At 46.7% G+C, this 27,198-nt stretch overlaps 2 protein-coding genes across 5 annotated transcripts in view; one reads left to right on the forward strand and one right to left on the reverse strand.

Moving 5' to 3' along the window:
* Positions 1-429: 429 nt before the first annotated feature.
* MEX3C (mex-3 RNA binding family member C) lies at positions 430-17,451 on the forward strand. The gene is given in 3 exon segments (XM_030468374.1): positions 430-791; positions 14,107-15,146; positions 15,148-17,451. Coding segments are annotated over 3 exon segments (1,380 nt in total). The 5' UTR covers positions 430-637; the 3' UTR covers positions 15,334-17,451.
* Positions 17,452-19,160: 1,709 nt separating this feature from the next.
* SMAD4 (SMAD family member 4) overlaps positions 19,161-27,198 on the reverse strand; it is a 40,148-nt gene continuing 32,110 nt past the window's right edge. For all 4 annotated transcript variants that reach the window (XM_030468295.1, XM_030468294.1, XM_030468293.1 and 1 more), the window contains 2 exons: positions 26,180-26,318; positions 19,161-24,056 (listed from right to left, as the gene is read on the reverse strand). In XM_030468295.1, coding sequence (XP_030324155.1) covers positions 23,845-24,056; positions 26,180-26,318 — 351 coding nt within the window. In that variant the 3' untranslated portion in view covers positions 19,161-23,844. The remainder of the gene's footprint in view (positions 24,057-26,179; positions 26,319-27,198) is intronic.

Consider the following 27,198-nt stretch of genomic DNA (forward strand, 5'->3'; position numbering starts at 1 on the left):
AGGCGCCTTGAGGAGCGCGGCCCCAGCGCTCAGGCCGCGCCCGCCACTCTCTCTGCCCGCCGCGGCATGACGGCTCCGCTCCTTTAGGTCCGGTCCGGCTCGGCCCGGCTCGGTCCGGTCCGGCCCGGCCCGCAGCGCCTCCCCCGCCATGCCGAGCGGCAGCACCGCCGCGGCCTCCCCTGCCGCCGAGCCCGCCGAGCCGCCGCGCCTCCCCCTCCCCCTTCCCCACCCGCCGCTGCCGCTGCTGCTGCTCCAGCGGCGCCTCGCCGGCCTCGGCCTCCGGGACCTGCCCGCCAGCAGCGGCGGAGGGGCGGCCCGGCGGAGGGCGGGTTTGGCGGCACCGCCTGACCCCCCTGGGGAGCCGGGGCCTGGCGGGGCGGAGGAGGAGGAGGAGGCGGCGGGGGACGAGGGAGACCTGGAGCTGGAGGAGGAGGAGCTGCTGGCGGGGGAGGACGAGGAGGAAGAGGAGCCGGGCGCGCTGCTGCTGCTCTCCTCGTCCTCCTCGCCCTCCCAGCCGCTGCCGCTGCTGCCGGCGTTGGGCTCCGTCCTGCTCTCCCCTGCCTTCGATGCTGAGGAGGCGGCGGCGGTGGCGGCGGGGGGGGGAGCAGCGCTGTGCGGGGCGGAGGATCCTCAGGGCATGATGGCGGCGATGCTGTCCCACGCCTGCGGCGGGGGGGCGGCGGGGCTGAACGGCGAGCAAGCGGCCCTGCTCCGCAGGAAGAGCGTCAACACCACCGAGTGCGTCCCGGTGCCCAGCTCCGAGCATGTGGCGGAGATCGTGGGGCGACAGGGTGAGTGGGGGACACCCGGGGACATGGCGGGGGGGGGGGGGTGGGCCCGCTGCTCGTCCCCGGGGTTCCTGACCGGCAGCTCCCCCGGGTTGTGCTCGGCTGGAGGAGCCCCTCGGTTGCCTCCGTGCTCCCCCGGGTTCCTGACCGGCATCTCCCCCGGGTTGGGCTCGGTTGGAGGAGCCCCTCGACTGCCTTGGTGCTCCCTGGGGCTGCTTCTCCTCTCCCAAAGCCCATCCCGGCTTGAGAAACCGAGAGCCAGCACTGGGTGACCTCAAACCTTGGGTTATTGTTCGTTTGAGCTGTAAAACGTGGTAAGAAAGTATAGATTTGATGTGGATGATTGGCTAGAGATTTTTACCAGGTGCTGGCACAGGCTTTGGTCTTCAGTGACACTTTGGTATTCAGTGACACCTGGGGTCTCCAGCAAGAAGCTGCTTTCCCCCCCTAGGAACTTGAGATCCTGTTTGCACCCACTTTTTTTTTTTTGGGGTGAAGGGCTTTAACTTGCTTGCCTTGCAGAGCTGATGCTCTTCCTCTGCCTCCCATCCAGCACCCTGAGACAAAGTGGGGACATCAGGAGCCAGCAGGATGGAGAAAGGAGCCACGTTGCACAGCCCCTTTTTCTTCTCTTTCTGCTGGGTTTGTGGCTTCCTGTTGATGGTTCTTGCTCCACTCCGTGGGGCTCTCAAAAGATAAGGTTATATCAGTGATGTCAGGTTCCTTGTCAGCCTTTCCTGCAGTCTCATGGGAGCCCTGCTTGGAGGAGTCAGAAAGATGCCATCTCGCCCCAGCTTTCTGGTGCTGAACCTTACTTGAAAAGCACTTTTTTTGGTTGGTTTTTTTTTTTATTTAATCCGTAGCACGAGGTGAAGTGGAGGTGTGGAAAGGCAGACAATGGAGCTGCTGGTCTCTTCCTCTTCCCTTTCTTCCTTTTTCTCTTTCTTTATGAGTTTTGGGGGTGTTGTGTCTCCTTTGCTGATAAGTTCAGATAACGAGTGGTTCTGCTGTCTGGTTTCCATCAATGTGGCTTTTGTTTCCTTTTTTTTTTTTTCTTTGAGTATGGAAGAAATAGTGAAAAAAAAAACCTTTCTCAACCAACGTGATACTAAAGAAGTGCCTGCTGAGCACTGATGTTGAGGCTTTTATTTCCAGTTCCTACATTTATTTTAGACTTGTAGCAGTTTGAGTCAAGGATGGGTTGTTTTTTGGTTTGGGTTTTTGTGCTGGGTGTGTCAAAAGGAGAGCCAAAGGCCCTGCTTTAAAAATTGGCAGGTACCTTCCTCTTATGCAGACGAGGCTGTTCTGTTCAATCAGAAAATATGGGGTTTTTTTCCAAGAAATGGCATTTTGAGTATCTTTAGACTTTGTGTGTCATTGGAGAGGATGGGGGGGAGGGGAGGGTGAGGTGGAAAACAAAACTGAAAACGTTTATTTCTCCAGTTCTAAGAGGGAAATACAAACTGCTGGGCTTTGAGGAGCAATTAGGCTGCTGTGTTATTCTCCACCAGCTCAGGACTGTTCTCTGAAGTTTATCTTCCAGTCACTTAAAAAACAAAGATAATGGAGTTTGCATAAAAAATGGGATCATTGTTCCTGCAGGGCTTGTTTGCTGCTTTTGCTTGGATTTCTTATCCAGTGTCACACTTGTGATAAAGTATTTAGCCTTGGTGGGGAGGGATTGTTTGAGAAAAAGAATTAGGGCTACAGAAGAAAGAGGAGGAGTGGAGAGCTAAAAGAAATTGTTACCAAATCTCTTGGCACAAAAGCTTTGCATGAGGAGGTGCTTCTCAAAGCTCATCCCAGGGAGCCTGATGCTTGCTGACCCATTCCCCTCAGTTATCAGTTCCACTAAATATTTGTCAGATTTCTCAGAAATAGTAGTCCTGGCCTCTCTTTTCGTGGCCCAGAGCTCTTGCTGACTTGTTGGTGTCTGATCCACCTGCTTTGCATGTGTCTGTGCTCCATCCTCAGCTGCTGAGCAGCTTGGAGTGCCTGGAGCAAGGCTGGATGGAGCTCCATCCTTCACCCATCTTCCTCTCTCCCTCTTTCTCTCTCTCAAAATGAAGATGCTACACATTCTTTTTCCAGCACACATCATAACCAGCTGCTTGGGCTTTAGCTTGCCCAAGTTCAGCTGAAGTTTTATTGCCAGATTTCTCTGTGCTCTTAATACTTTTAAGGTCTAATTACTGAAGGGTGATGCAATTGGAATGTTACTTCGGATGGGTTTTCAGGGAAGATTAAGTTGCTATTTTGTTGCTGCTGTCTTCCTGAAGGTACAAAAAGAATTTGAAATGGCTTAATTTCTGTTAAAAGGCAGCTCTGGAATACCAGGAATGCTGAGTTTTGAGGGAGGCTTTGCTGGAGGCCTCAGTGCTGTGGCTGAAAGTGTGTTTACTGTAAGTCCTGACAGAGCCATCATCATCAACTGGAATTCCACCGTGTTCTTTATCCAAATTTAATTTCATTTTGCACAGAGGAAGAGCATTTCCAGGCACTGCTGATCAGACTGAAGGAGCCCCCAATTCCTCAGAGAGCTGTAAACAAGGAAAAAAAAACCTTTCAATGCTTGCACTTAATGTTTTGGGTTTTTTTTTTTCCCTCCACTTCTGTCCAAGTTTCCAAATGAAACGGAGGTGGTGATCCCACAACCCTGCTCCTGGGTGGCTGCACTGCAGGTTCCCCCATGGATATATTGAATCCCTGCTGGTGGCTGGGCACAGATTTGGGATGTCACAGCTGCAGAAAGTTGGGAGTGCCTTGAAAATGCACCCTGTGGTTGGTGGTTTTCTTGTGGAGCTGCAGAGGAGGCTGCTGGGTTCCTGTGACAGTGTTTGAACGTGTTGCTACTGGAAGCATTTACATCACTGGAAAAAGCACTGGAAAAAGGCTTAATAAGATTTTCCTTTAATGAATAGTAGGTGTTCCTTTTTTTTTTTCTGTGAAGTAGTGTGTCTGAGTCTTTGGGAGGGGTTTTATGCTTTTTTTTTATTTGTTTTTCATCTCAAACTTTTGCTGATTCCTCTTACACCCCTCTCAAAAATCAAGCTGACAACTGGAGTAGTGTAACACAAATTCTTTGAATCTCAAAGGTGAACAACAAAGGAAAAAGATATTTGTAGCCCTTTTTATTCTTGTTAAGGCATGTGACTGGGAGCCAGGAAAACCAGATTCCATTCATGGCACTGTAGAGGCTTCCTGGATGAATGTGAAAAAGCTGTTAAATCCAACCTTCACACTGGTCAGAAAAGTGACTTTCTTTGCTGTCTGCAGCTACAAACTCAAAAATAAAAAAATATAAAATTAAGCTGGAGAAAGTGCTGTTGAAATGATAGGAAGAAAGCTGCATTGCTGAGGAGGTGACCTTGTTTGCCTGAGAAAAGCTGCCATAGGGTGTATACCCAAAATTGCCTAAGTGTGTAGCCAGACTTAGATCTCCAGAAGTTTGTGGTTTGTTGTGGTTTTTTTTTAACTTTAGGATTGTGTTTTAATCTCCAAATCACGTGAAGGACTTGGAAAAGTTTGCTGCCCATCACCTGGAAACTGGTTCCCAGAGGTGGTGGTGATTTTGTGGTGATTCTGGTGGATCTTGAAGGATCCGACAGAGTTCACTGGAGGCTTCAGTGCCCCCTTCCTGCTTTTATGACCCAAAAAGATGTGTTTAGACACTGAAAACTTTGGAATAGTGCAAAATAGAGGGGTGGTACCTGAAAGACAAGAAAGAGGAAACCTGAAGGATGCTGGCAAGGACAAAACCTGGAGAGATCATAGAATCATAGAATTGGCTGGGTTGGAAGAGACCTCAGAGATCGAGTCCAACCCTTGAACCACCGTTGCAGTTGCTAGACCATGGCACTCAGTGCCACATCCAGGCTCTTTTGAAAGATCTCCAGACACGGAGAATCCACTACTTCCCTGGGCAGCCCATTCCAAGGGCTGATCACCCTCTCCAGAAAGAAATTCTTTCTCAGCTCCAACCTAAACCTCCCCTGGCACAACTTGAGACCCTTTGTGCCCTCTTGTCTTGCTGAGAGTTGCCTGGGAAAAGAGCCCAACCCCCCCTGGCTCCAACCTCCTTTCAGGGAGTTGCAGAGAGTGATGAGGTCTCCCCTGAGCCTCCTCTTCTCCAGCCTCAACACCCCCAGCTCCCTCAGCCCTTCCTTCCTCCCAGGAATTCTGCTGGATCCCTTCCCAGCCTCCTTGCTCTTCTCTGCACCTGCTCCAGCACCTCAAGCTCCTTCCTGAGGGACTTGCTGAGGGGCCCAGAACTGGACACAGGACTCAAGCTGTGGCCTCCCCAGGGCTGAGCACAGGGGCAGAATCCCTTCCCTGGACCTGCTGGCCACGCTCTTCCTCAGCCAGCCCAGGATGCCATTGGCCTTCTTGCCCACCTGGCCACACTGCTGCCTCCTCTGCAGCTTCCTGGCAAGCCAGACTCCCAGCTCCCTTGCTGCAACCACTCCCTGCCCAGCCTGCAGCTCCCCAGGGGCTTCTTGTGGCCAAAGTGCAGGACCCGGCCCTTGGAATCTTCAACCTCATCCCCTTGGGATCAGCCCAACTCTCCAGTCTCTCCAGGTCCCTCTGCAGAGCCCTCCTGCCTTCCAGCTGATCCACACTTCCCCCCAGCTTAGTGTCAGCTGGGAATTTCCTGAGGATGGACTCAATGCCCTCCTCTAAATCCTCCCTCAAGATATTAAACAGCACTGGGCCCAACACTGATCCCTGGGGGACACCACTAGTGACCGGCCGCCATTTTGATGCAGCCCCGTTCAGCACCACTCTCTGGGCCCGGCCCTCCAGCCAGTTCCTAACCCAGCACAGAGTGCTCCTGGCTGAGCCATGGCCTGACAGCTTTTCCAGGAGAATCCTAGGGGAGACGGTGTCAAAGGCCTTGCTGAAGTCCAGGCAGACCACATCCACAGCCTTCCCCTCATCCCCCAGTCGGGTCACCTGATCATAAAAGGAGCTCAGGTTGTAGATCAGGAGATCAGATGCTTCATCCCTGAGTGTATTAACTCTTCAGATAAGGATTTTTAGGATGTATTTGCTAATGTATTCCAGCATTGTCACCCTATCCAAACCATGTGGGGTTTCCCAAGTGGTTGTAGCCCTGATAAAGCTGACAAAAGTGGGGTTTCTCCCAGGTTGGGAGCTCCTGAAGCCTGATGCTTCTCTTCCTTGAGGAAGAAGCCCTGGGATGATGGCTGCAGAAGGGGCAGGGCAGTCCCTCAGTCCCAGCTGAGTAAGAGGATGAGGAATGATTTCATCCCATCTCCCTGATGCAATCAATAATGACAAATCAGCTTTGCATGAGACAACAATAGCTCAAAAAGTGAGCTATTTGCTGAAATCCAATAGAAAAGCTATTTGTTAAAATCCAATAAAAAAGCTATTATTTAAAATCCAATATAACAACTATTTTTTTGGAGAAGTTATAGTCTTACCTGGCACAGCCTGAAATCTCTGCCTAAGTTTCAGTGGTTTCTTGCTCTGGGGTTGTGTTAAAACATCATTTCAGCTCTGCTGGGTCTCATTCATGCTGTGGTAGGATCCAAATCAAGTTGCAAAAGTCTTGGAAGTCTTTGGATAAAGAAGGGTGCAGGTTCTCCAGCTGGGATCTGAAATCCTTAGTCAGAAATTCTGCTCTCTTGTTGGGTAGGAAAAACACTGCACACTCAAGAGGTTTTTTTTATTTTGTGTAGTCTGCTGGAAATCCTGTAGATTTTAACATGAATAACTGCAAAAGTAAGATTTTTTTTTTTTTTAAATGAAGCTGCAATTAAAAATAATACAAATCTTGCAACATAAAATGTTAATTTCCAATCCTCTGGGCCTTCTATTTTTCTCATTAAAAAAAAGCTGTGTTCTAAATTGTTTTTTTTTAAAGTTTAATATACAGAAGGAGTCCTGATGAATGTGCTTCTAAACTCCTCTGGATTGATGGTCTCTTGAGGTCCCTTCCAACCCTGAGCATTCTTTGATTAACCTGTCTCTGGCAGGAGAAAACAGGGAATTTTTTCTGTGCTCTTTGCACATCATCTGCTGACTTGACATTTCCCTCTCTTCTACACCATACTCTGAATTTCTGGAAGAGAAACTTTGTGTAGAACAAAGTGGTGGCTATCTCAAAGATCTTAAATTTGGGTTTCATGCAATGTCTGTACCCTCCAGGGCTAATTCTTTAAGAACATCTTCCATTATTTCACTCTTTTTCAGGTATTCCTTTAAGTTCTTGCTCTTGCCAGCATCCAAGACCTCAGTTTCCATCCCTGGTGTGAGTCAGGAATTCTGCAGTCTGCATCAAGCTCTCTGCTGCTCCTTTGAACAAGAATCTCTCCCTTTTTAACCTTCATGATATACTGTGGAATTGGAGGTGAAGATTTGGGGGTTGTTTTGCTTTTTTTGGGGGTTTTGTGCAGCCTTGGCTACCGTGGCTGTTGAATTGTGGTCTCTTTCCCAACACTCCTCATCTGTTTCATTCCTTACATCTGTGTTTTTAATGAAAATATTTTTTTTACCTGTATCTACTTGACTAGTTGGACATATTCTCTTCTTCCTAGTGCTTTTCTCCTACTCTTATCTTTCTAATTTTAGTCCTGGTGCTGCAGTAGTGCAAGAAATTAATAACAGAAGTTGGTGCCTCTCGCTCTTGGGCTGTGTGTAAGTTGTTTTCTGAGTTGCTGAGTTTCTGAGTTGTATTCCTCTGCTTCTGAAATTCCTGCTTTGAGAGCTCATCCCAGCCTGAGATGTAGAAGGAAGCAGTGTGCAGGCTGACTACTTGAGATATAAATCACTTGGTAAATTGATGCATAGCTGAGAAATCTTAAAGAAAGACTTGGTCCATGGTTCTTGAACCAAAGGGTTTGTTTTCCAGAGGGGAAAATGTTTCCAAGTGCTTAGGAGCAGCTTCCTCTTGGGAAATGTGCTTCTCAGCATCATTAAAGATTCTTCATCAGATCATAAGAATCAGATGATCTTATGGGTTGGAAAGGACCTTAAAAATCATCTCATTCCAACTTTTATCCATGGGCAGGGACACCTCCCACCAGCCCAGGTTGCTCCAAGCCCCATCCAACCTTCAACATTTCCAGGGATGGGGCAGCCACAGCTTCTCTGGGAAACCTGGCACAGGGGCTCAGCACCCTCAAATTCAACAATTTCTTCTGAATTTCTCATCAAAATCTCCCCTCTTTCAACTTGGACATCATCCCCTCTTTCTCCCTTTTTTTCTTATCCATTAATTTGGTTCCCTCTGCCACAGCCAAGTGGTTGCCCCACAACTCCTTGGCCCTTGGTTGTAAAGCTCTGGAGATCTCCAGCTTGCCTTGGGCAAGCACCAGGCCATTCCAGCAGATGTTGGAAGTGTTTGTCTGGAGAGTGTCTTGTCTAAAAGCCCTTCCTGCAGTTCCAGCTGGATGCTGCCAAGTAGGAAAGTCCTGCATCATCTCCAGATGTGTCATCCATGTGAAAAATCCAAAGTGAAGTCAGCAGTCAGCAGTGGGTGAGGATGATGGAATCAAGATGGGAGCAGCCTGGGTGCTATATAAATATATATATAGAGAGAGAGAGTGATGGAAACATTCCATGGGCAGGCACCAGGACTTGCAGCCACAGCTTAACTCAAAGCCTTTGATTGCAGTGGGGAGTTAATGAGGGGGTCAGGAGGCAGGGAAAAATTACTTTGGGATTAAATGCTTTCATCTTGATTTTTCTTCCAAGCCCTGTGTGTCATCTTCCCTTGGAATAACTGGATCAGTGGGGCTGTCAGTGGAGGTTTTGTTTCTCCTCACTGTTGTAACCTACTTGTAGTGTTGCTTGGTGTAGTGGGAAGGAAAAGATGATTCTTTGCAGCACTTGGATTTCAGAAGCTGCTCTGCTTGGTGGGTTCTGATGAAGCATCCCTACTGTGAGAAATAAAAAAATTAATGGAAAAACACAACCTGGTGAGGGGCAGGAGCACATTCTTGTAGTAGCCTGGGCATCAATCTCACAACTCCAAGGAATTCCAGCTTCAGGACCACCAGGGGAGAAGATTCCCTGGTTTTTTTAGGTGAGCTGTTGCTTAAAGTCTGTGTTACACCCCTGTCCCTCCACAAGCAGTTAACTTCCTTCTTTTTTGGGGACTGTCACCTTCCAAACCTCCCAGGATCCAGAGCAAATCCCAGCTGGAAGTATTCCTAGTTGTTAGCTCTCCAGCATCTTCTGTCTCCTTATCACATGGGAGCCCTCATCTTACCAGCTAATTAACCCAGCTAATGAGTTGGCTGGGGGGGAAGTGTCAGAGGGGGAAGTGTCAGAGCTCCTGGTGGTCAATCTCATCCTGATTCCAGGTAAAGAAATCACTTTCTTCATCTTCCTTGACTCAGCTAACTTATAATCAACAGCCAGTGTGAAAAAAAAGATTTAAAAATTGATTTTTTTACAGTCCGTGAGAGAAGTTAATTGATCTTGGGTGGTAGGTGAGAGTAACCAGAGTCACTCTGACTCTGTAGGCAGCCCCCAGGTGCTATTTCATGACTTTAATAAGCCAGTCAAGTGCCAAAGATATTCTGGGCTTCATTTTCTGAGGAGATTTAACCCTTCAACAGAGTAAGATTGAATTTTCTGCCCCAATTAATAAATGAGGGCACTTACCAATTTTCTACCATACAGCCCCAAACTAGATTATTATTATTTTTAGCCAGGTCCAAAGCAAGAGGAAGCTCTTTATGTGCTTAAAAATAATTGCAGCTTTTACCACAGGTGGGAATTAACAACTCCTTGGAAAAAATACACATTCTTATGGCATAACTTAATTTTTCTTTGCTTTTCTCTCAGGTGGGCAGCCAGGGTTTCAGTCTCTGCAAATCCTTTGTTGCTTTAGCTGCAGGAGCCCCCAGCTTGCCAGTTCCAACCTAGCAGTGAAATGAGGCTCTCAAGCTCCATCCACACTCAGGACAGTCAGAGGTTTGTAGGAAATAAACCCTTTGATTTTCCAGGCAAGGAATTTGCTGTGATTCAGCACAGTTTGAGGTCCTGATTTCATCTTGTCACCACCTTCTTGGTGGCAGTGTGGTAGCAGAGTGCTGGAGACCTGGTTCAGGTGGAACCCAGTAGTGCCTTTCACCAGATAAACTACTGAAAAAAAATATTCCTGTGAGCTACAACTTTCTCCTCAGTGCAAACATCCCATGGACACCAAACCTTGGAGATTTTTGGTTGTGGTGGCTTCAGGGCTGAGTTGGAGGATGCCAGGGCTGCTCATCAGTCTTGTGTTGTGTGGAAGAGATGAGTTTTGGTGCAGCTTCACCCTGCTGGCTTTGATTTTCCAGGCAAGGAATGTGCTGTGGTTCAGCACAGTTTGAGGTCCTGATTTCATCTTGTCACCACCTTCTTGGTGGCAGAGTGGTAGCAGAGCAGTGGTTGGAGTGCTGGAGACCTGGTTCAGGTGGAACCCAGTAGTGCCTTTCATCAGATAAACAACTGAAAAAAAATATTCCTGTGAGCTACAGCTTTCTCCTCAGTGCAAACATCCCATGGACACCAAACCTTGGAGATTTTTGGTTGTGGTGGCTTCAGGGCTGAGTTGGAGGATGCCAGGGCTGCTCATCAGTCTTGTGTTGTGTGGAAGAGATGAGTTTTGGTGCAGCTTCACCCTGCTGGCTTCTCACACAGCCCTGGAATGCTGATATCTTCCCATAGGATTTGTGGGAAGAATTCCAGGAGGTTCTGAGTTTTCACCCCCTTAGCTGGGTACCCATCAGGAGCAGGGTAGGAGAACAAACTGCTCTTGGCAGTGGGTTGTGGGTCACAGGGGCTGCTCACTGGCTTTTCACAGGACTTCCAGGCTTCTCTTTAGATGAACTGTTGCAGTTTTTCAGTGTTTTCTTTTTCCAAAGCCCCAGATAATCAGGGATTCAAGCTGAAACAGACCTGGTGGGGTGGAAAGGACCTCTTAAGATCATCATCACAGGGCTTGGCAAGAAGAAAGTGGCTATGAGGTGTGTGTCCCTGCTTTGCCAGGCTACTTTTTGCATGAAGTTCTCCCTTCCCAGGGTGTAGCTGTTCACAAGAGACCCTTCAGCAAAAGCTTCCTCACCTGGAAACCAACCCTTGTCCCATTCCCAACAGGCAGCACTGAGGTCAAATCCATCAGATAGAAGAAACTCAGGGGAAGATTTCATTTCTCCTGTGCAGAGGAGTAACCTGTGGGATGCTTGATTTTATTTATTTCATGTTTTTGGGGTGGTTCTTGGCTGCTGCCAGCAGGTTGGGGTGAGGCAGGCTTGCACAGGCTTCCTGCTGGGGTCATTTGGCTCCATGGGGGATTTTTCCTTGTGGATAAAATGGCCTGGGACTGGGATTTGATGGAGCTCCTCCTGTTAGTGATGATGAAAGGTGAGAGGCTGAGCTGGGTGAGGACTGTGGGTGCTGTGTGGCTTAACTCAAACTTGGAGGGGAAAGAAAAGAGCTTCCTATTGCTTTTTAATTTTTTTTTTTTTTTTTTAATAGGGTATTATTTGATCATTTAAAATTGGTAGCAGATGAGGTAAACAATTCCTCCAGAGCTCCCCTGAAGTTTCTTGGGGACTATCATGTTCATTGTGGGTTTAAAATGTTCAGATAATCCTCCGAAGGGACAAACTGGGAGGAGGCTTGAGATGGATGATGCAAATCAGCCAGCGCACGCTGTCTGCAGGGCTGGGTCTAAAGTTTTACCTAAAATTAACTATTTAAAAAAAAAACCAACAACTTTCCTTTTGTTTTATCTCTGTCAGTTGGTTTTAAGGCTGAGGGTGCTCAGGAATGGTGGTACTGCTGAACCAAAGGTGGTAACTTGTGTTATTGTAGGATCATAGGGTTGGGGTCAGTGATCTCTTTGAGGCCCCTTCCAAACCCTGACATTCTGTGTCTGTAGCAAAACTGAAATTCCTTGGAAGGTTGTTATTTAAATTGAATTCCCACTCTAAAAGTCCCTTTTTCAGGCATTTTTATCTCTTGTCTTTCAAACTCTTGGCTAAAATGATTTCTTGCAAAAAGTGTGGGGAGATGCATTGCAGTTTTTTGTTTTGTTTTTTTTTTTTATTTCTTTTGTCTCCCAGTGGCTCAGGTCAGGAGATTGGGCAACTTCTTGATTCATCCCCTGGCTCCATGACTTCAGAGCTGGCTGACCTCATGTCATCGTGGCCACAGAGCCTCTGGACTTGTGGAAGAGGGGATGGGATCAGCCCTGCTTGGTCTCCTCAGCTGGGCAGTGAGTAATGGAGGAGGGTGGGAAAGCAGAGCAGCTGAGGACAAACAGAAAGCAAACAGAAACCTCATCCTGCTGGAGCCATCTGATGAGGTGCTGACCTTGTGTTTTGATGTCACACTCAGTGCTGGGGTTTTCCAGCATGATCCTTGCAAACAAAATCCAGCCTGGGGTGTTGACTCAGCCAGAAATGTTCATTCCTTGTCTGTGGAGCTTTGGTTCCTTCTGACTTGATAAATGAAGCTTGGGTGGTGAGCCAGGGGGTTGGAGGAGTCAACTTGAAGCCACCATTCCTAGGGTTAAAAGTCTGGTGTCATTGCTGCAGGAAATGTTCAACCTCTGCTTTCTAAGGATGTAAAAAAACAACCTCTGCCCATCTTGGTCTAGCCTGGGGAAGAAAGGAAAAGGCTTTCCCATTGGGAATGGGGCTGTGGCAAAGCAATCTCTGGAGTTTGTAGCCCAAAATAGGGAAGGAAGCTGAAGCCACAGACTTCCAACACCATTTGAGACTGAGACACCAGGAAAATCTTATCTAAAATATGACTGCTAAGAATTGGGAGGACACTTTGGGAAGTAGAATTAAGTAGGTTCTGAATTGTGGTTTATAAAACCATCATATATTTAGATGTATATATATATATATAAACCTTATGCTAGATGCTCCTAGCATTATCTTTTCAAATGCCTCTAATTTCAAGGAAATTATTGGGTGGAACAGAGTAAATGAAAGTCATTTGTGTAAATTAAAGATTAATTGCTATGTGTCAGGAGGCTGACTTTGATTTTAGGTGTTCCTAAAGGGCTTGGGTGGTGTGTGGCCCCATTTTTTTAGGGGGGGAACCCTTGTGGGTTTAAGTGAGGGCTGTTAGGAGCAGGGAGTGCCCTTTTTGGTTGGAGGCTGGAGGTTTGTTCTTGCCTGTTCCTCACTCCTTCCCTGGCTCCTCTCTGAGTTTTCTGGTGGAGGTTGGGCCTCCCAGAGCCCTCCCCAGGAGCTGCTGCAGATAATGAACTTCCTCTCCAGCTGTGGATTGGAAACAAAGGGCTGTTGTGTTCAGCCTCCAGCCTTCCAGGGGCCCTGCAAGAAGAAAAAGAAAGCTCTTCCTTCTCTCTAGTCCAACCAGCATCTACATATTTACAGGGACAAGTTTCACTCTGCTAGTAAAAAAAAAAATAAGATGCTTCACACACTTGCTCTGCAAATTGTTTATAGTTCTTTCAAGATTAACTCCCTCTAAAATGAAGTTTTGGGGCAGAAGGTTAGAATTAGTTTCAGTATGAACTGACTTCAGGTCAGACCTGAATCCACTCAACTGGCTCTTGTGTCACAGGACCTGCTTGTCCCATTTTTTTTTTTTTCCACCTTGCCAGAACACCCTGAGCATCTTAGGAAAGCAAACTTCATCCTTTAGTCCCCCCCCCAAAATAAAATCCAAGGGGTTTTGTTGATATTTTCCTTCCTTTTCAGGCTGTGTTTCCCCAGTTCAAGAGAGAAGTTCCTCATCTGCAAACTGCTTGAGCTCCTTGGCAGTTCAAGGAGTGGTTCCTTCATCCCAGAGTGAGGTTTAAATAACTCAGTGATAACAGGGAGAGTTCTCAGCAAATCAATAACTTTATCTACAGCCTCCCCAGGTTGTGCTGGAGACCCTTCTGCTCTTTGTCAATGTTTAATTTGCTTTTCAGGTCACGCTTGGCAGCCAAAGGCATCAGCAAACATGGACATGGGAGTAGATCCCTGAAATAGCTGAAGGACACCCAATCAATGGGGAAAAAATCCCAAATCAGCAGCATTTCTGGGGCAGTCCTGGAGAAAAAAGCCATTCGTGTTTATTCACTCCTAGCAGTTGAGGAGATGAGGAGCTAAACCAGCCCAGTGCTGAAATAGTTTGTGGTTGGAAGTGTCAGAGAGGTCTGTTGGGAAATAATAGAAGCTGTAGAGCCTTCTCTGGTGTGGTTTGTAGAGATAAAAACAGCTGCTTCTGGTTTCACCCTGGGCTTTCTTCAAACTCTCCACCAGCCTCAGCTTTCTCCTGGCTTTTTCAGCTCCATTGTCCCCCTAACCCGGCTCTGTCGTTTCCTTTCCACCAGGTTGCAAGATCAAAGCACTAAGGGCCAAGACAAATACTTACATCAAGACCCCTGTTCGTGGAGAAGAACCCATCTTTGTTGTCACTGGCAGAAAAGAGGACGTAGCCATGGCCAAAAGGGAAATCCTTTCAGCTGCTGAACACTTCTCCATGATCAGAGCCTCCCGCAACAAGAATGCTCCCAGCTTGGGGGGTTTGCCGTGTACCCCCAACCTCCCGGGGCAGACCACAGTCCAGGTCAGGGTGCCTTACCGGGTCGTTGGCTTAGTGGTAGGACCTAAAGGAGCTACAATCAAAAGGATTCAACAGCAGACCCACACCTACATCGTCACTCCCAGCAGGGACAAGGAACCTGTGTTTGAAGTCACAGGGATGCCAGAAAACGTCGACCGGGCGCGGGAGGAGATCGAGATGCACATCGCCATGAGGACCGGCAACTACATCGAGCTCAACGAGGAGAATGATTTCCACTACAACGGGACAGATGTCAGCTTTGAAGGAGGCCCTCTGGGATCTGCCTGGTTGGCTTCTAACCCCGTCCCTCCCAGCCGGACCAGGCTGATCTCCAATTACAGAAACGACAGCTCCAGCTCCTTGGGAAGTGGCTCCACGGATTCCTATTTCGGAAGCAATAGATTGGCTGATTTCAGCCCGACGAGTCCCTTTGGCACAGGGAATTTTTGGTTTGGAGAAACCTTGCCACCTGTGGGCACAGAAGACCTCGGGCTCGACTCTCCTGGGTACGACTCCTTCCCGACTCCTTCCCAAACCATTTGGACCCCTTTTGAAGCTGTCACCCCCCTCTCCAGCTTCGGGAGTGACCCTCTAAACAACTCCAAGCCTCACCGCCGAGAGAGCCAACCCTCTACACCTCGCCTCTCCCCAACCTTCCCTGAAAACTTGGATCACCCTCTGGCAAGGAGAGTGAGGAGCGACCCACCCGGAGCCACCCACCAAGCCGGGCTTCCCATCTACATCCCAGCTTTTTCCAACGGTACCAACAGTTATTCCTCTTCCAACGGGGGCTCCACTTCCAGCTCCCCCCCCGGAGTCAAGGAGGAAACACGACTGCGTCATCTGCTTTGAGAGCGAAGTCATTGCGGCCCTGGTCCCCTGTGGCCACAATCTCTTCTGCATGGAGTGTGCCAATAAAATCTGTGAGAAGGAGACACCCTCCTGCCCCGTTTGCCAGACCCCTGTTACTCAGGCAATCCAAATCCACTCTTAAACAAACAAATCAATAGATAGATATTATTATTATATACGGACTTTTTAAAAACCAAACTCTTTAAAAAAAAAAAAGGCATGGGTGGAATGGTTACCTTCTTAGTAAAACTTCCTGATGAATTATTTTTCTTTCCCTGACTCTTGGGCTTTCTTGGGATTAGGCTGAAGTTGTTCCTCAAATTTCCACTCTCTGGAAAGGCTGCTACGGTAACACTAAACCTCGGTGGGCTCAGTGTAAGCAGATGGCGTGGGGAGCAGAGATCCAGCTGGTGGTGGTGGGTGTGCTGGCAAGCTGGCATCAAGGAGACAACAAAGAGAAGGAAAAAAAAAACAAACAAAAAAAACCCAACCAACCTCAAATTTTCCAGTTTTTTTTTTTTTTCCAAAGGATCTCTGGGAAGCGTTCGGACTTCTGCGCGCCGGCAGCACCCGACCTCGTTGCCTGACTGCAGGAGTCCTTCCTCTGCCACGGAGGGGTTTGTGGCATTATCCACAATATCAAACCAACACTTCCAATGCTGCCTTCTTTACACTGCCAGTTTAAAAAAAACACAAAAAAACAGGAAAAAAAAAAAAAAACACACAAAAGAAACCAAGAACAGGTTTGGGGAGATTGATTTTTCGTGTTGTCTGACAACTTTATGCCTAATTCTTCAGCATTGCAAATACCTTTTTTGGTTTGTGTTTTTTTTTTTATTATTACTTTAAAGCATAGTTTGATTTCTTGGCAGGTTCAGGTAATAAATTCCAGGGAGGGAAGAGAAAAGCTGCCCACCACCACCTCCATGTCACCCCAAAGTGTTCCAGGGCAGGATGTTCAGAGGATCAGGAACGGCATCTCCGTTTGTAAATTGCTTTTCTTTAATGTGATGGGGAAAAAAAAAAGTCTTGGCTGGCTTCATCCTGTTTCAGTAAGAGCTCTGGGATGCATATATTTTGACTTAAAAGAGTGAGGATGCTGACATTCCGATCAAGCTGTTCTTAAATTACATTTTTACTGAGTCTCCAGTTGCAAATGTGAAGCATTTTTACGTTCAGTCCATCTTTGTCTTGCACATAGAGATTTTATTTTTAGTAAGGAAAAGGAAAAAGAAAAAAAGGGGGAAAAATGGGGGGGGGAGGGAGAAGGTGTGTGTGTGCCCTTGGATTGTTCCTGACAGCAGCTGTGGCCCTGCAAGCAGTTTACGTCATTTCAAGAGTGTCTTTCCAGGCAGAAGGAAAAAAAAAAGAATAATAATTTTTGAATGTGCTTCTTACATTTCAACCTGTGGATGCTTCAAGCTCTTGGGGAGTTTTTTTTCTGCCATCTTCAGTTCCCAAATCTGCTGGTATATAGAGAAGACACAAACAAAAGTGGAGTTCTGGTGGATTTGTTTCTTCTATCATTTTTTTTTTTCCTTGAAGCATTTTTTTTTTTCCTCAGTCTAACAAAAAAATGTAAAAAAAAAAATTATATGTGTACGGAACTGCTAAATAGAAAAAACTTTATTTTTTACTTCCACTTGAAGAAAAAAAAAAAATCAACAAAAAAGTTACATTTCCTCTCAAAGTTTACAAACAAAGGTTTTTATTTTCTGCTCTCAGAGTTGCCCTGAGGGCACCTGAGGCACCGCCGGGCTTTCAGGCGAGGTTTTGCTTGTAGAATTAGTTCCATGTCAGTATTTGAAATAAAAAAAACCTTCTCCTCTGGCTGCAGCCCTGCAGGGAAGGAACAAAACCAACCCCAGGTTCCCCTCACGCATGTTTTTTTTTCTATTTTCTTGCCTCCTACAACTCCAAAGCCAAGGAAACTCTGCAGCCGGGGGGGTTGTCTGTACCCTTTCTAGCAACCACCAACTAAAGGAGGAGGAAACTCTCCAGCTAGTTTAGTATTTGCTAATTTTACTACTTTTTTTTTTTTGTTATGTATATGTAGGGAGGTCGTAGGGATTATAAATTTGAGTAAAAGTTTAAAGAAAAAAAACAAAAAAACAAAAAACAAACCATATATTTTATGATAAAAGGGCCTTTAACTTATGATGGCCAAAGCACTGATATTATATATTTGCTGTAAAGAGAATTATAAGAGTTTTATTTTTCTGATATTAAAAGTTACTTAATAAAGACTTGTTTCCATTAACTTGAACGTTTTGCTCTCTTCATGCTTGGAGCTCCAGGGGGGCTCCTCCCAACCCCCAAGGGCTTTCCCACTGCTCACTCACCACACCAGGAGGATTTCTCAGGGGAAGAATCTTGGGTTGTGTTCATTGCTGGCTTCAAAAACCAACTTGTGCCCCTAACTCTGCTCCTCAGGGCCTCCTCTGGACCTCTTCCATGGCAGGGTTGCCAGGCGACCTCCTCTTCCTGGCACGTTTTTTGGGTCTCCTTTTCCATTTTCTCTCAGGTTTGCAGCCTATCCTTTAATGTCACCTCTTTGCCACCTCCTTGTCTCTCCTTTAGACTTTTGGCCACTGAGAGGAGCCCTCCTGTCCTCTCCTTTGCTGCTTGGTGGTGTCCCTGTTTATTCTTGCTCCCTGCTGACTCCTTCCCCAGCTGGGAGGAATAGAATCATAGAATCATAGAATGGGCTGGGTTGGAAGGGAGCTCAGAGCTCATCAAGTCCAACCCTTGATCCACTCCCCCCGTGGTTCCCAGCCCATGGCACTGAGTGCCACATCCAGGCTCTTTGGAAAGATCTCCAGACACGGAGAATCCACTACTTCCCTGGGCAGCCCATTCCAAGGGCTGATCACCCTCTCCAGAAAGAAATTCTTTCTCAGCTCCAACCTAAACCTCCCCTGGCACAACTTGAGACCCTTTGTGCCCTCTTGTCTTGCTGAGAGTTGCCTGGGAAAAGAGCCCAACCCCCCCCTGGCTCCAACCTCCTTTCAGGGAGTTGCAGAGAGTGATGAGGTCTCCCCTGAGCCTCCTCTTCTCCAGCCTCAACACCCCCAGCTCCCTCAGCCCTTCCTTCCTCCCAGGAATTCTGCTGGATCCCTTCCCAGCCTCCTTGCTCTTCTCTGCACCTGCTCCAGCACCTCAAGCTCCTTCCTGAGGGACTTCCTGAGGGGCCCAGAACTGGACACAGGACTCAAGCTGTGGCCTCCCCAGGGCTGAGCACAGGGGCAGAATCCCTTCCCTGGACCTGCTGGCCACGCTCTTCCTCAGCCAGCCCAGGATGCCATTGGCCTTCTTGCCCACCTGGCCACACTGCTGCCTCCTCTTCAGCTTCCTGGCAAGCCAGACTCCCAGCTCCCTTACTGCCTGGCTGCTCTCCAGCCACTCTGTCCCCAGCCTGTAGCGCTGCATGGGGTTGTTGTGGCCAAAGTGCAGGACCCGGCACTTGACCTCACCCTGGCTCCTCAAATCAACAAACCCACCTCAAATTCCCAAGCACTGCCCTGTCCCCTGCTAACACCCTCCAGACAAAGAGAACTTCACCCAAACTTCTTGGTTGCTTCCCCAAACCAGCAGAGATCCAGAGCTCTGCATTTCTTGTCTCCACGGAATTCCTCAGCTCCATGACTGGGTTGGTTGGTGTTTTATCTGGCTCTTGGGAGGACTTTCCTTTCACAGAGCTTGGCTTGGTGGCTTTTTTGACCTAATTTTGCAGTCATCTGAGCACTCATAAAACCATTCTGAAGACCCTGTAGAGCATCAGCCATGCTGGACACTCCACTTGAGTTTGGGTTCAATGCTGGTGGCACCAAAATGTCAGGCACATGGGACTCCAAAATCACCATCCTGCCCCTCAGAGCTCTTCTGACCATGCCAAAAGTGAAGATTGCAGCTCCAAGTTCTGCAAGCTGGGTGAGTGCTCTCCAGGGAATAAAATAAGGAAGCCAAAGCTTTGAATCTTGACCTTTTTTAATCAAAAACATACTCTGTTACAGAAGTTCAGGAAAGTTAACTACAGGAGATTATCCACAAACTAGGTCTAATGAAAAACAGACAGGAAAGCTACAAAGGAACTACTGGGAATTCTGGTTTGACCGCTTATCAAAAGGCAATGGCTAAAAGAAGAAACTTTTCACCAGGTTCTCATGCTGAAAACAAAACAAAAAAAAAGAAAACAAACCCTCTCGAGGTGAGTTTTGGGTCTCAGTGTTTTGCAGCTCTCAAGCCAGCTGAAGCACAATGTGGCAGTGCTACCAATTGTCACCAAAATAAAAAAGACACAGAAGGAGCTGGAGCAAGAAAGCACCAGGGGATGGATTTGTCTGGAGAGCTTGGAAGTGCTGTCAGTTTTCAAAGGATGGATCAGGATCACTCACAAGGCACAAGAGCAGCCAGCAGTGCCCCAAAAAATCTCCAGAGGTTCTCCTCTCACCAAGGATTTTCCCAACCTTGAGAAGTCAAGTTGGTTCTCAGGGACCTCAGCCTGGTGGTACCTCCCAACTGGGTTTCAGAACACACCATCCAGAACAAGGTTTTTGAGGTGGGTCACCCCATGATTCCCATCCAGCTCCTCCATCTGATGGAGAAGTGCTTTCCCATTGGGATTTTTTTCCTTATCTGTGATCAAAGTGCCAGCTTCTCCAGGTAAGGGGGGTTAGAAGCCACCAGCTTAGCGCTGAGGAACACCAAGGTCCTACAAGAGGCAGCTTGCAGACCTCAGTCCCCAGTCTAGCTCCTCACAAACCTGTTCCCAGTGACAGGAATCCTCCTGTTGTCAGCAGGACCGGGTGACAGCTTTTGTGGTACTTTCAACACACAAGAAGAAAGGAACCTCTCCAAAACTGCCTCCTACACGATACCTGAGAACTGAGCAGCTTCTGGTTTTATGGAGCTTCTGATTTTTATGTTAAGCAGCACAGGGCCTGAGAGAAGAAGGAGGAGGAAGAGGAGGGGAAAAAGAAAAAGGATTTCCTCAATCATGTCTAAAGCCCACTTAGAAGCAGCCCCATCTCTCTGGCTTGAATTCAAGAAGCAACCAGGGATTCCCCCACTCACTCCATGCAGCTCAAGAAGATCCTTTCTACAGCACTTACTCTTCCAAGAAGAGGTTCAAGATGTCTCCATCAAGACAGAAACAACATTCCAAGGGTTCCATGGCAGAACCCCACTCTCCTCACCCTCTTTTCCTGCAAAATAATAAGGTTTTTTGCATGATTCCTAGGCAAAGATTTGAGCTCCAAAGAGAGGATGCTGTCATCTTCAGAAGTGTCACAAGAAGTGAAGATGGCCTCAAAGGTAAGGCACAGGACTTGGACACAGGTTCCATGACTGCTGCTGCTACAGAGCTGTTGGGTGACCAGGGGAGACCCCTTGTACCCTCTGTCCTTTAGGTCCCTCTCTATAAAGCAGCCAGAGAACTTCCCCAAATCCTCCGTTGCTCATGAAGTGCTTTAGATCACAGCCAGGAGGTCCAGGTTCCTATCTAAGCCCAGAACATGGAACCATTTCTAACCAGCTTTGCAGTTTCAGCTCCTTCCAAGGACCTGTCAGAATTTTAAGTCCTTTTAAAGCATTCCAGGGAAAAGCTTTCCTTTCCTTTACCATCTTAACATAAAACACCCTGTGGCTTTCCAAACCAACAATAACAGGGCCAAAACCACCCAAACCTTCTGGTGCTGATCCCAGCTCCCCAGGACACAAAGGGCAATGAACAAGTGCTCCAGCACAAAGCTCATTTTGAGGTGAGATACCCAGGGAGGTGATTATCTTCATGGAAAGAAGCAAGGAAAGACATGGGGAGAGCAAGGAGAGCTGGCTAGCTGAAAAATGATTCATTGGATTCACCAAGTTTAGAACATTGGGTGCTGAAGAAGGAGATGGGATTGGAGGAGTCTTGATGGCTTTGCCTCCAGGGGGGATGGGGAGCATCAAGGAGCTTCTCTGAAGCTCAGATAGAGCCCTAAATGCAAGACTGTCAAGGTTCAACATGCTGGTGCTGAAGGGTTCCCAGCCCATTTCTGCTTTGCCATCAAAGTCCAAAAAGTACCAGGCACATGAAAGTGAGATTCTCTCATTTTGCCCTTTAACAGCATCCTCTCTGTAACTGCCTGGTGGGCAAGATGAAGTCCATTCAGAGTTCTCCTTATGATTTCTTGAGTCTCACAAACTCATCTGATGTTTTTTTGTTCCATTTTCTGAACAGTTTTGGCCATTTAAGTCACTGGAGGTACCATTCACTGTAGGTAGATATCCAAAACCAAAAAACCAACAACCAACCCCTTAAGAGCTGAATTCCTTCAGACTTTAAGACAAACAAGAACCCCAAGAGGCAAGGAAAAGTAATTTTACACTGTGTTTTATCAAAGTTTGGCACAATCAGAACATCAGCAGCCAGTACAGAGGGTTTTCTGTGAAGTAACCTCATACAGATCAGTATGATAAGGCCCTCACAAAACTGCAATGTGAAACAAGGATTAAACTCCTGGGCTTAACAGTCAATTCATCACTAAAAAGGTGAGATGCTGGGGAACTTGAAACTCAGCAGAAAGAGCAGACAATTCAAAAAGGAGGTTGGTAAGGAGAACGTGCAGTTGGGCTTTTCAGTTCTTCCCCCAAGTCAAGTTTTCTTTTGGGGGGGTGAAGGGTAATTTTTCTCCAAGGATGCTGGAGAATCCTGAATGTGTTCCTCAAGAAACTGATGCAGCTTCCTCTTTGGATAAATGAGATTGTTAGGGGAGGAAAGAGAATTAAAAAGGTTTGAAATTTAAAGAGAAAAAAAAGCAAACACTGTTTTTCCAAACGTCAAGAAGATGCCACAAAAGGGTGAGGGAGCAGAGAAGTTTTTTAGAAGTTAAGTCTGAAGAAAGCAACACTGAAATATGGAGAAAACTCCTCCATTTCTGGCCAGAAAGCATCATCTCTGAGTGCTTCTAAGATAGAAACAACGACTGCTGACTCCGATTTCAGCGCCTGGGAGAAGCGCTACCTGAACACTCTGTGCCTCAGCCCTCTGCAGATTCCTGACATGATTAAAGAAACTTGGCCAAAAGCTGCTGAATAATCTCTTCCAAGATCTTCTGCTTATGATAAACCACCACAACTATGCTGCCAGGTCAGCTCAGCACAGTCCAGCTCAGCAGGAGGAGCAGAACCGGCAGCGCTTGAAGGATTTAATCCGGAGCCGATGGATTTCAAAGCTAAATTCAGCTCCAACTCCTTCCACACAGGCTGGAAAAAAAAACCATCAGGAATTCCTCTTCATACTCTGGCATAAAAGCTGGAAGAGATACCCTCAGGAGGTGTTAAGAAAATTGGGACTTGCTCCCTGGTGACTTTAAACAAAAAACCTCCTCCCACTATTGGCTGCTGCTGGTCCTGCGAAGGAAAATCATCCATCAGGTGCAGAATTACATAAGAGAAGCAAACTAAATTTACATTTAAAAAATAAAAAATCAGGGTTTTCATTAGTTTATTTATACTATTAACTAGAGAAGAAAGCATACATATTGTATCTGTCATACAGTCAATACATTTGCATTTTTTTTTTCCTTTTCTACTATAAATTCTCTATACAAAGTCATTGCCAATTGATACGGTCGTTGATGGCAGAAGGGCTTCAAAGAACCAAGAGGTATAAAAACAAGTTTGCCATCTTGCCCTGAGAGGAAATGGTGAACAGATACAAAAACTGGATCCTAAAGATGGAATATTATCCATGATACACTCAAGACAAAAGAGGCATCCAACTGTTTGGTTGGAAAATACCTGCCAAGTTTTGACTTGAGTGACATCAGAGAAATCAGTAGTAATTTCAGTGGCAACTTTGCAGACTGGGTATTTCATGGTCTGTTTTCAGTTGAGTGCCAGCACTGAAAGCACCCATTTCTTTAGTGTTTTAAAACTCACGTGCCTATATAAATAAAAATCTAAGATATATATAAATTTTTTTTTTAACTAGTGAAGGGAAAGCCACACTTCCTTTCCTTCCTATTTTTAACCAACAACGTGTGTCTCGTCCCTCACGTTTTTGGCAGCTTCTACCTTTTCATCTGGAAAAAGATTAATCTGGAAAAACCCATGACAAAATAGTCAACAAAATATAAAAAGTTCTTCTGTTAGCTCTTGTTCCCTCAAAAAGAACATCACCAATCAGCTGGAATTTTAAAGTTGCTGTCAGGTAAATGTTTTATAACTAGTAGAAGGAATTTTCAGATATAAATATATATATAATATATATTCTGCATACAAAAGGCTCCTGGGAGGCTCATCACCAAGATGCCATCATAGAGAAGGGAAGTTTCCCAGGGGACAAACCCAACACTGTGAAGTCTCTAGAAGGCATTTCTCATTCACTTCAAGCCCTGAGCCACGTATTGTGAAAACTTCTGAAAAGAACTGAAATCCAAATTCTGCATGTTCAGTTTCTTTCTGCTAAGAGCAAGGTGGCAAACACATTTTTAAAACCAAGGGGGGGGAAAGGGAGTTTTGGTTTTGTTTGTTTGTGGTGTTTGTTTGTTTTTCAGAAGATTAAGCAGAACAAAAAGTAAAATATATCTTCAGGTTATAAACAGAATTGTATTTTACAATCCACCATCCTCACAAGATAAGGGCCCGCAGCAGTGCAGAGGGGGGGGTCTCAGTCTAAAGGCTGTGGGTCTGCAATAGGCATGGTGTGAAGGACTTCATCTAGGAGCTGGAGGGCCCGGTGTAAATGAATTTCAATCCAGCAGGGGGTCTCTTTGATGCTCTGCCTTGGGTAATCAGGTCCCCAACCTTTTACAAAACTCATCCTGAGTATGCACAAGCGGCGAAGGTCATCTACACCGATCCCAGCGGCTGCTGACAAACCTAAACAGGAAAGGGTTCAAGTCAGTCTTCACAGACATGATCTTTTTTGGGTTTGGGGGTTTTTTGTTGGTTTGGTTGGTTGTTGGGTTTTTTTTTTTCCAGCTGTTTTGTTTAGCCATTCCTGTCTGCTGGAACAATCTACAACTCCCTGTTGGCACAGCCAGGGCGGATCTTTAAAAGGCAGCAATTTTTTTTGGCATTTCTTCCAGTTACAATTTGTTCTGCCATCCTGAAATGGTGCTGAAATATGGAGCTCCTTATGATGGAGGAGACAGAATCACAGAATCACAGAATTGGCTGGGTTGGAAGGGAGCTCAGAGCTCATCAAGTCCAACCCTTGATCCACTCCCCCCGTGGTTCCCAGCCCATGGCACTGAGTGCCACATCCAGGCTCTTTGGAAAGATCTCCAGACACGGAGAATCCACTACTTCCCTGGGCAGCCCATTCCAAGGTCTGATCGCCCTCTCCAGAAAGAAATTCTTTCTCAGCTCCAACCTAAACCTCCCCTGGCACAACTTGAGACCCTTTGTGCCCTCTTGTCTTGCTGAGAGTTGCCTGGGAAAAGAGCCCAACCCCCCCTGGCTCCAACCTCCTTTCAGGCAGTTGCAGAGAGTGATGAGGTCTCCCCTGAGCCTCCTCTTCTCCAGCCTCAACACCCCCAGCTCCCTCAGCCCTTCCTTCCTCTCAGGAATTCTGCTGGATCCCTTCCCAGCCTCCTTGCTCTTCTCTGCACCTGCTCCAGCACCTCAAGCTCCTTCCTGAGGGACTTGCTGAGGGGCCCAGAACTGGACACAGGATTCAAGCTGTGGCCTCCCCAGGGCTGAGCACAGGGGCAGAATCCCTTCCCTGGACCTGCTGGCCACGCTCTTCCTCAGCCAGCCCAGGATGCCATTGGCCTTCTTGCCCACCTGGCCACACTGCTGCCTCCTCTGCAGCTTCCTGCCAAGCCAGACTCCCAGCTCCCTTGCTGCAACCACTCCCTGCCCAGCCTGGAGCTCCCCAGGGGCTTCTTGTGGCCAAAGTGCAGGACCCGGCCCTTGGAATCTTCAACCTCATCCCCTTGGCATCAGCCCAACTCTCCAGTCTCTCCAGGTCCCTCTGCAGAGCCCTCCTGCCTTCCAGCTGATCCACACTTCCCCCCAGCTTAGTGTCAGCTGGGAATTTCCTGAGGATGGACTCAATGCCCTCCTCTAAATCCTCCCTCAAGATATTAAACAGCACTGGGCCCAACACTGATCCCTGGGGGACACCACTAGTGACCGGCCACCATTTTGATGCAGCCCCGTTCAGCACCACTCTCTGGGCCCAGCCCTCCAGCCAGTTCCTAACCCAGCACAGAGTTAGGATGAAACCCAGTGTCTTAAGTGGCATTTAAAACTTTTTTAGGAAATGAGGCTTAAAAAAAAAAATAAATCTCTTCTTTAGGTTTGCCAAATTCTGTGTTTTCAGTGTAAGAACTCGAGACTGATCACCTGGCAGGAAGCTGGGTTAACAAATTACTGACATCTAATAAAATAAAAAGATGAATCCAGCTGGCAAGCTTCAAATCACAAATATGGCTAAGGCACAACTTCAATCCACTCCCCAAAATGCCTTCAGGAATTTAGAGAATTTGGCAAGGCAAAGAATTCAGAAAACACTGTGGCACGTGAAGCAGTCAGAGACATGGGAGGATTTGCACTTTCACAAGTACTCAGGTCCGATTTCAAGGGTTTAGAATTTAGTAAGAAGAGGAAAGTCTTAGCTCAGAATAACTCTGAAGAAAAAAATCAAGAGAAAAAAACCCCCTCACACTCTCTTCTTCCCCTTCTCAAGAATAAAGTTTCCCTCAACCTACTCAAGGACTTTTTAAAGCAGCCAGAAGTATTTTTAATGTAAGAGGGTTATGTCATTTATCCTTCTCTATAAACATTTTCTGTTGTATGGCACATCTGACACCTTCTGAAGACTCCAGAGTGAAACAGGGAGAGAGGGAACCACTCCAAACTTACACCTCCTCACATTCAGAGTTCAGCTGCTGGGGCAGCAGGTGGATGGATAGGGAGGGAGAGCTGTGGTGTGTGGGTTTTAGGTGAGAAAGAGAAAAAAAAAAAACAGGAGACCAAGGAGTTAATTTACTTACTAATGGCTGGGGCTATTCCACCTACTGATCCTGGTCCTGGGATGTTTCCAGCTACTGCAGCAGCTTGAGCAGCAGCAGCAGCTTGGGCAGTGGCAGCCTGCTGTTGCATCTGACGATGACACTGGCGTAAATCAAACACCTTTGGGGGAAAAAAAGAAACCACCAAACTATGTAAAGTCACCCAAAACAACAAGGGGAAGAACTCCTCAAGTCCCATCCCCAATAATCTGGACCTGTCTTCTATTCCACACACACTTGGGTAACAGCAAACCCACCCTAAATAGTTTGATTTCTAACTGAAAGTGTTATTTCTAAATATTAAAGCTGGTTCTTGGAGATTCTTCTACCACACAGGACATAACTAACTGCAGAATCAAAGTCTACAGGCTAATAAAATCCCAAATTTTCAAGTAAATCCCCAGATTTCCAAGGAAAGAGGCATATAAATAAATATGGAACTCAACAAGTCTTGCTTGACTTTCTCAGACTTCATTCTGCTTTACTGAAATGTGTTAAGTTGAAAGCAATACCAATCATTACTACACAGAGCCTGCTGGGGTTTCTTTCACCTTCATTACACAACCTGCCTGCAAAATCAATTATTAAAAAAATAAAAATCATCACTAATTCAAAAATATTTTGTTTTTACAAGTGAAACTTGTCCCAGATAAAGTTTCAAGTTCTGCAGTCACCTGCACAAGTAAGAATCTCCTGAAAATAGTTTTGTTTCCATGCAATTGTGTAACCTCTGCATCATTTCATGTTCATAACACAAACATCTGTATTTACACATTTACACACTTGCTCAACTTTTTTTTGGAGAGAGAAACAGAAAACCTATGCTGGGAATTTTAATAGCAGTTAATTGGAAACTATAAGGCTGAAAATACAAAAAACTGCTAGCAAGAGTGTGACAAAATACAAAATTAGTTCCTTTAGGAGCATCTGGATGATATTTCCAGTTCAGAGTCACCTACAGAAGTCATCTTAAGTCAGATGGAAAGTTTTAGGTTTTAAAA

The sequence above is a fragment of the Calypte anna genome, chromosome W (genome assembly GCF_003957555.1).
Source record: "Calypte anna isolate BGI_N300 chromosome W, bCalAnn1_v1.p, whole genome shotgun sequence".
Classification (NCBI taxonomy): Eukaryota; Metazoa; Chordata; class Aves; order Apodiformes; family Trochilidae; genus Calypte; species Calypte anna.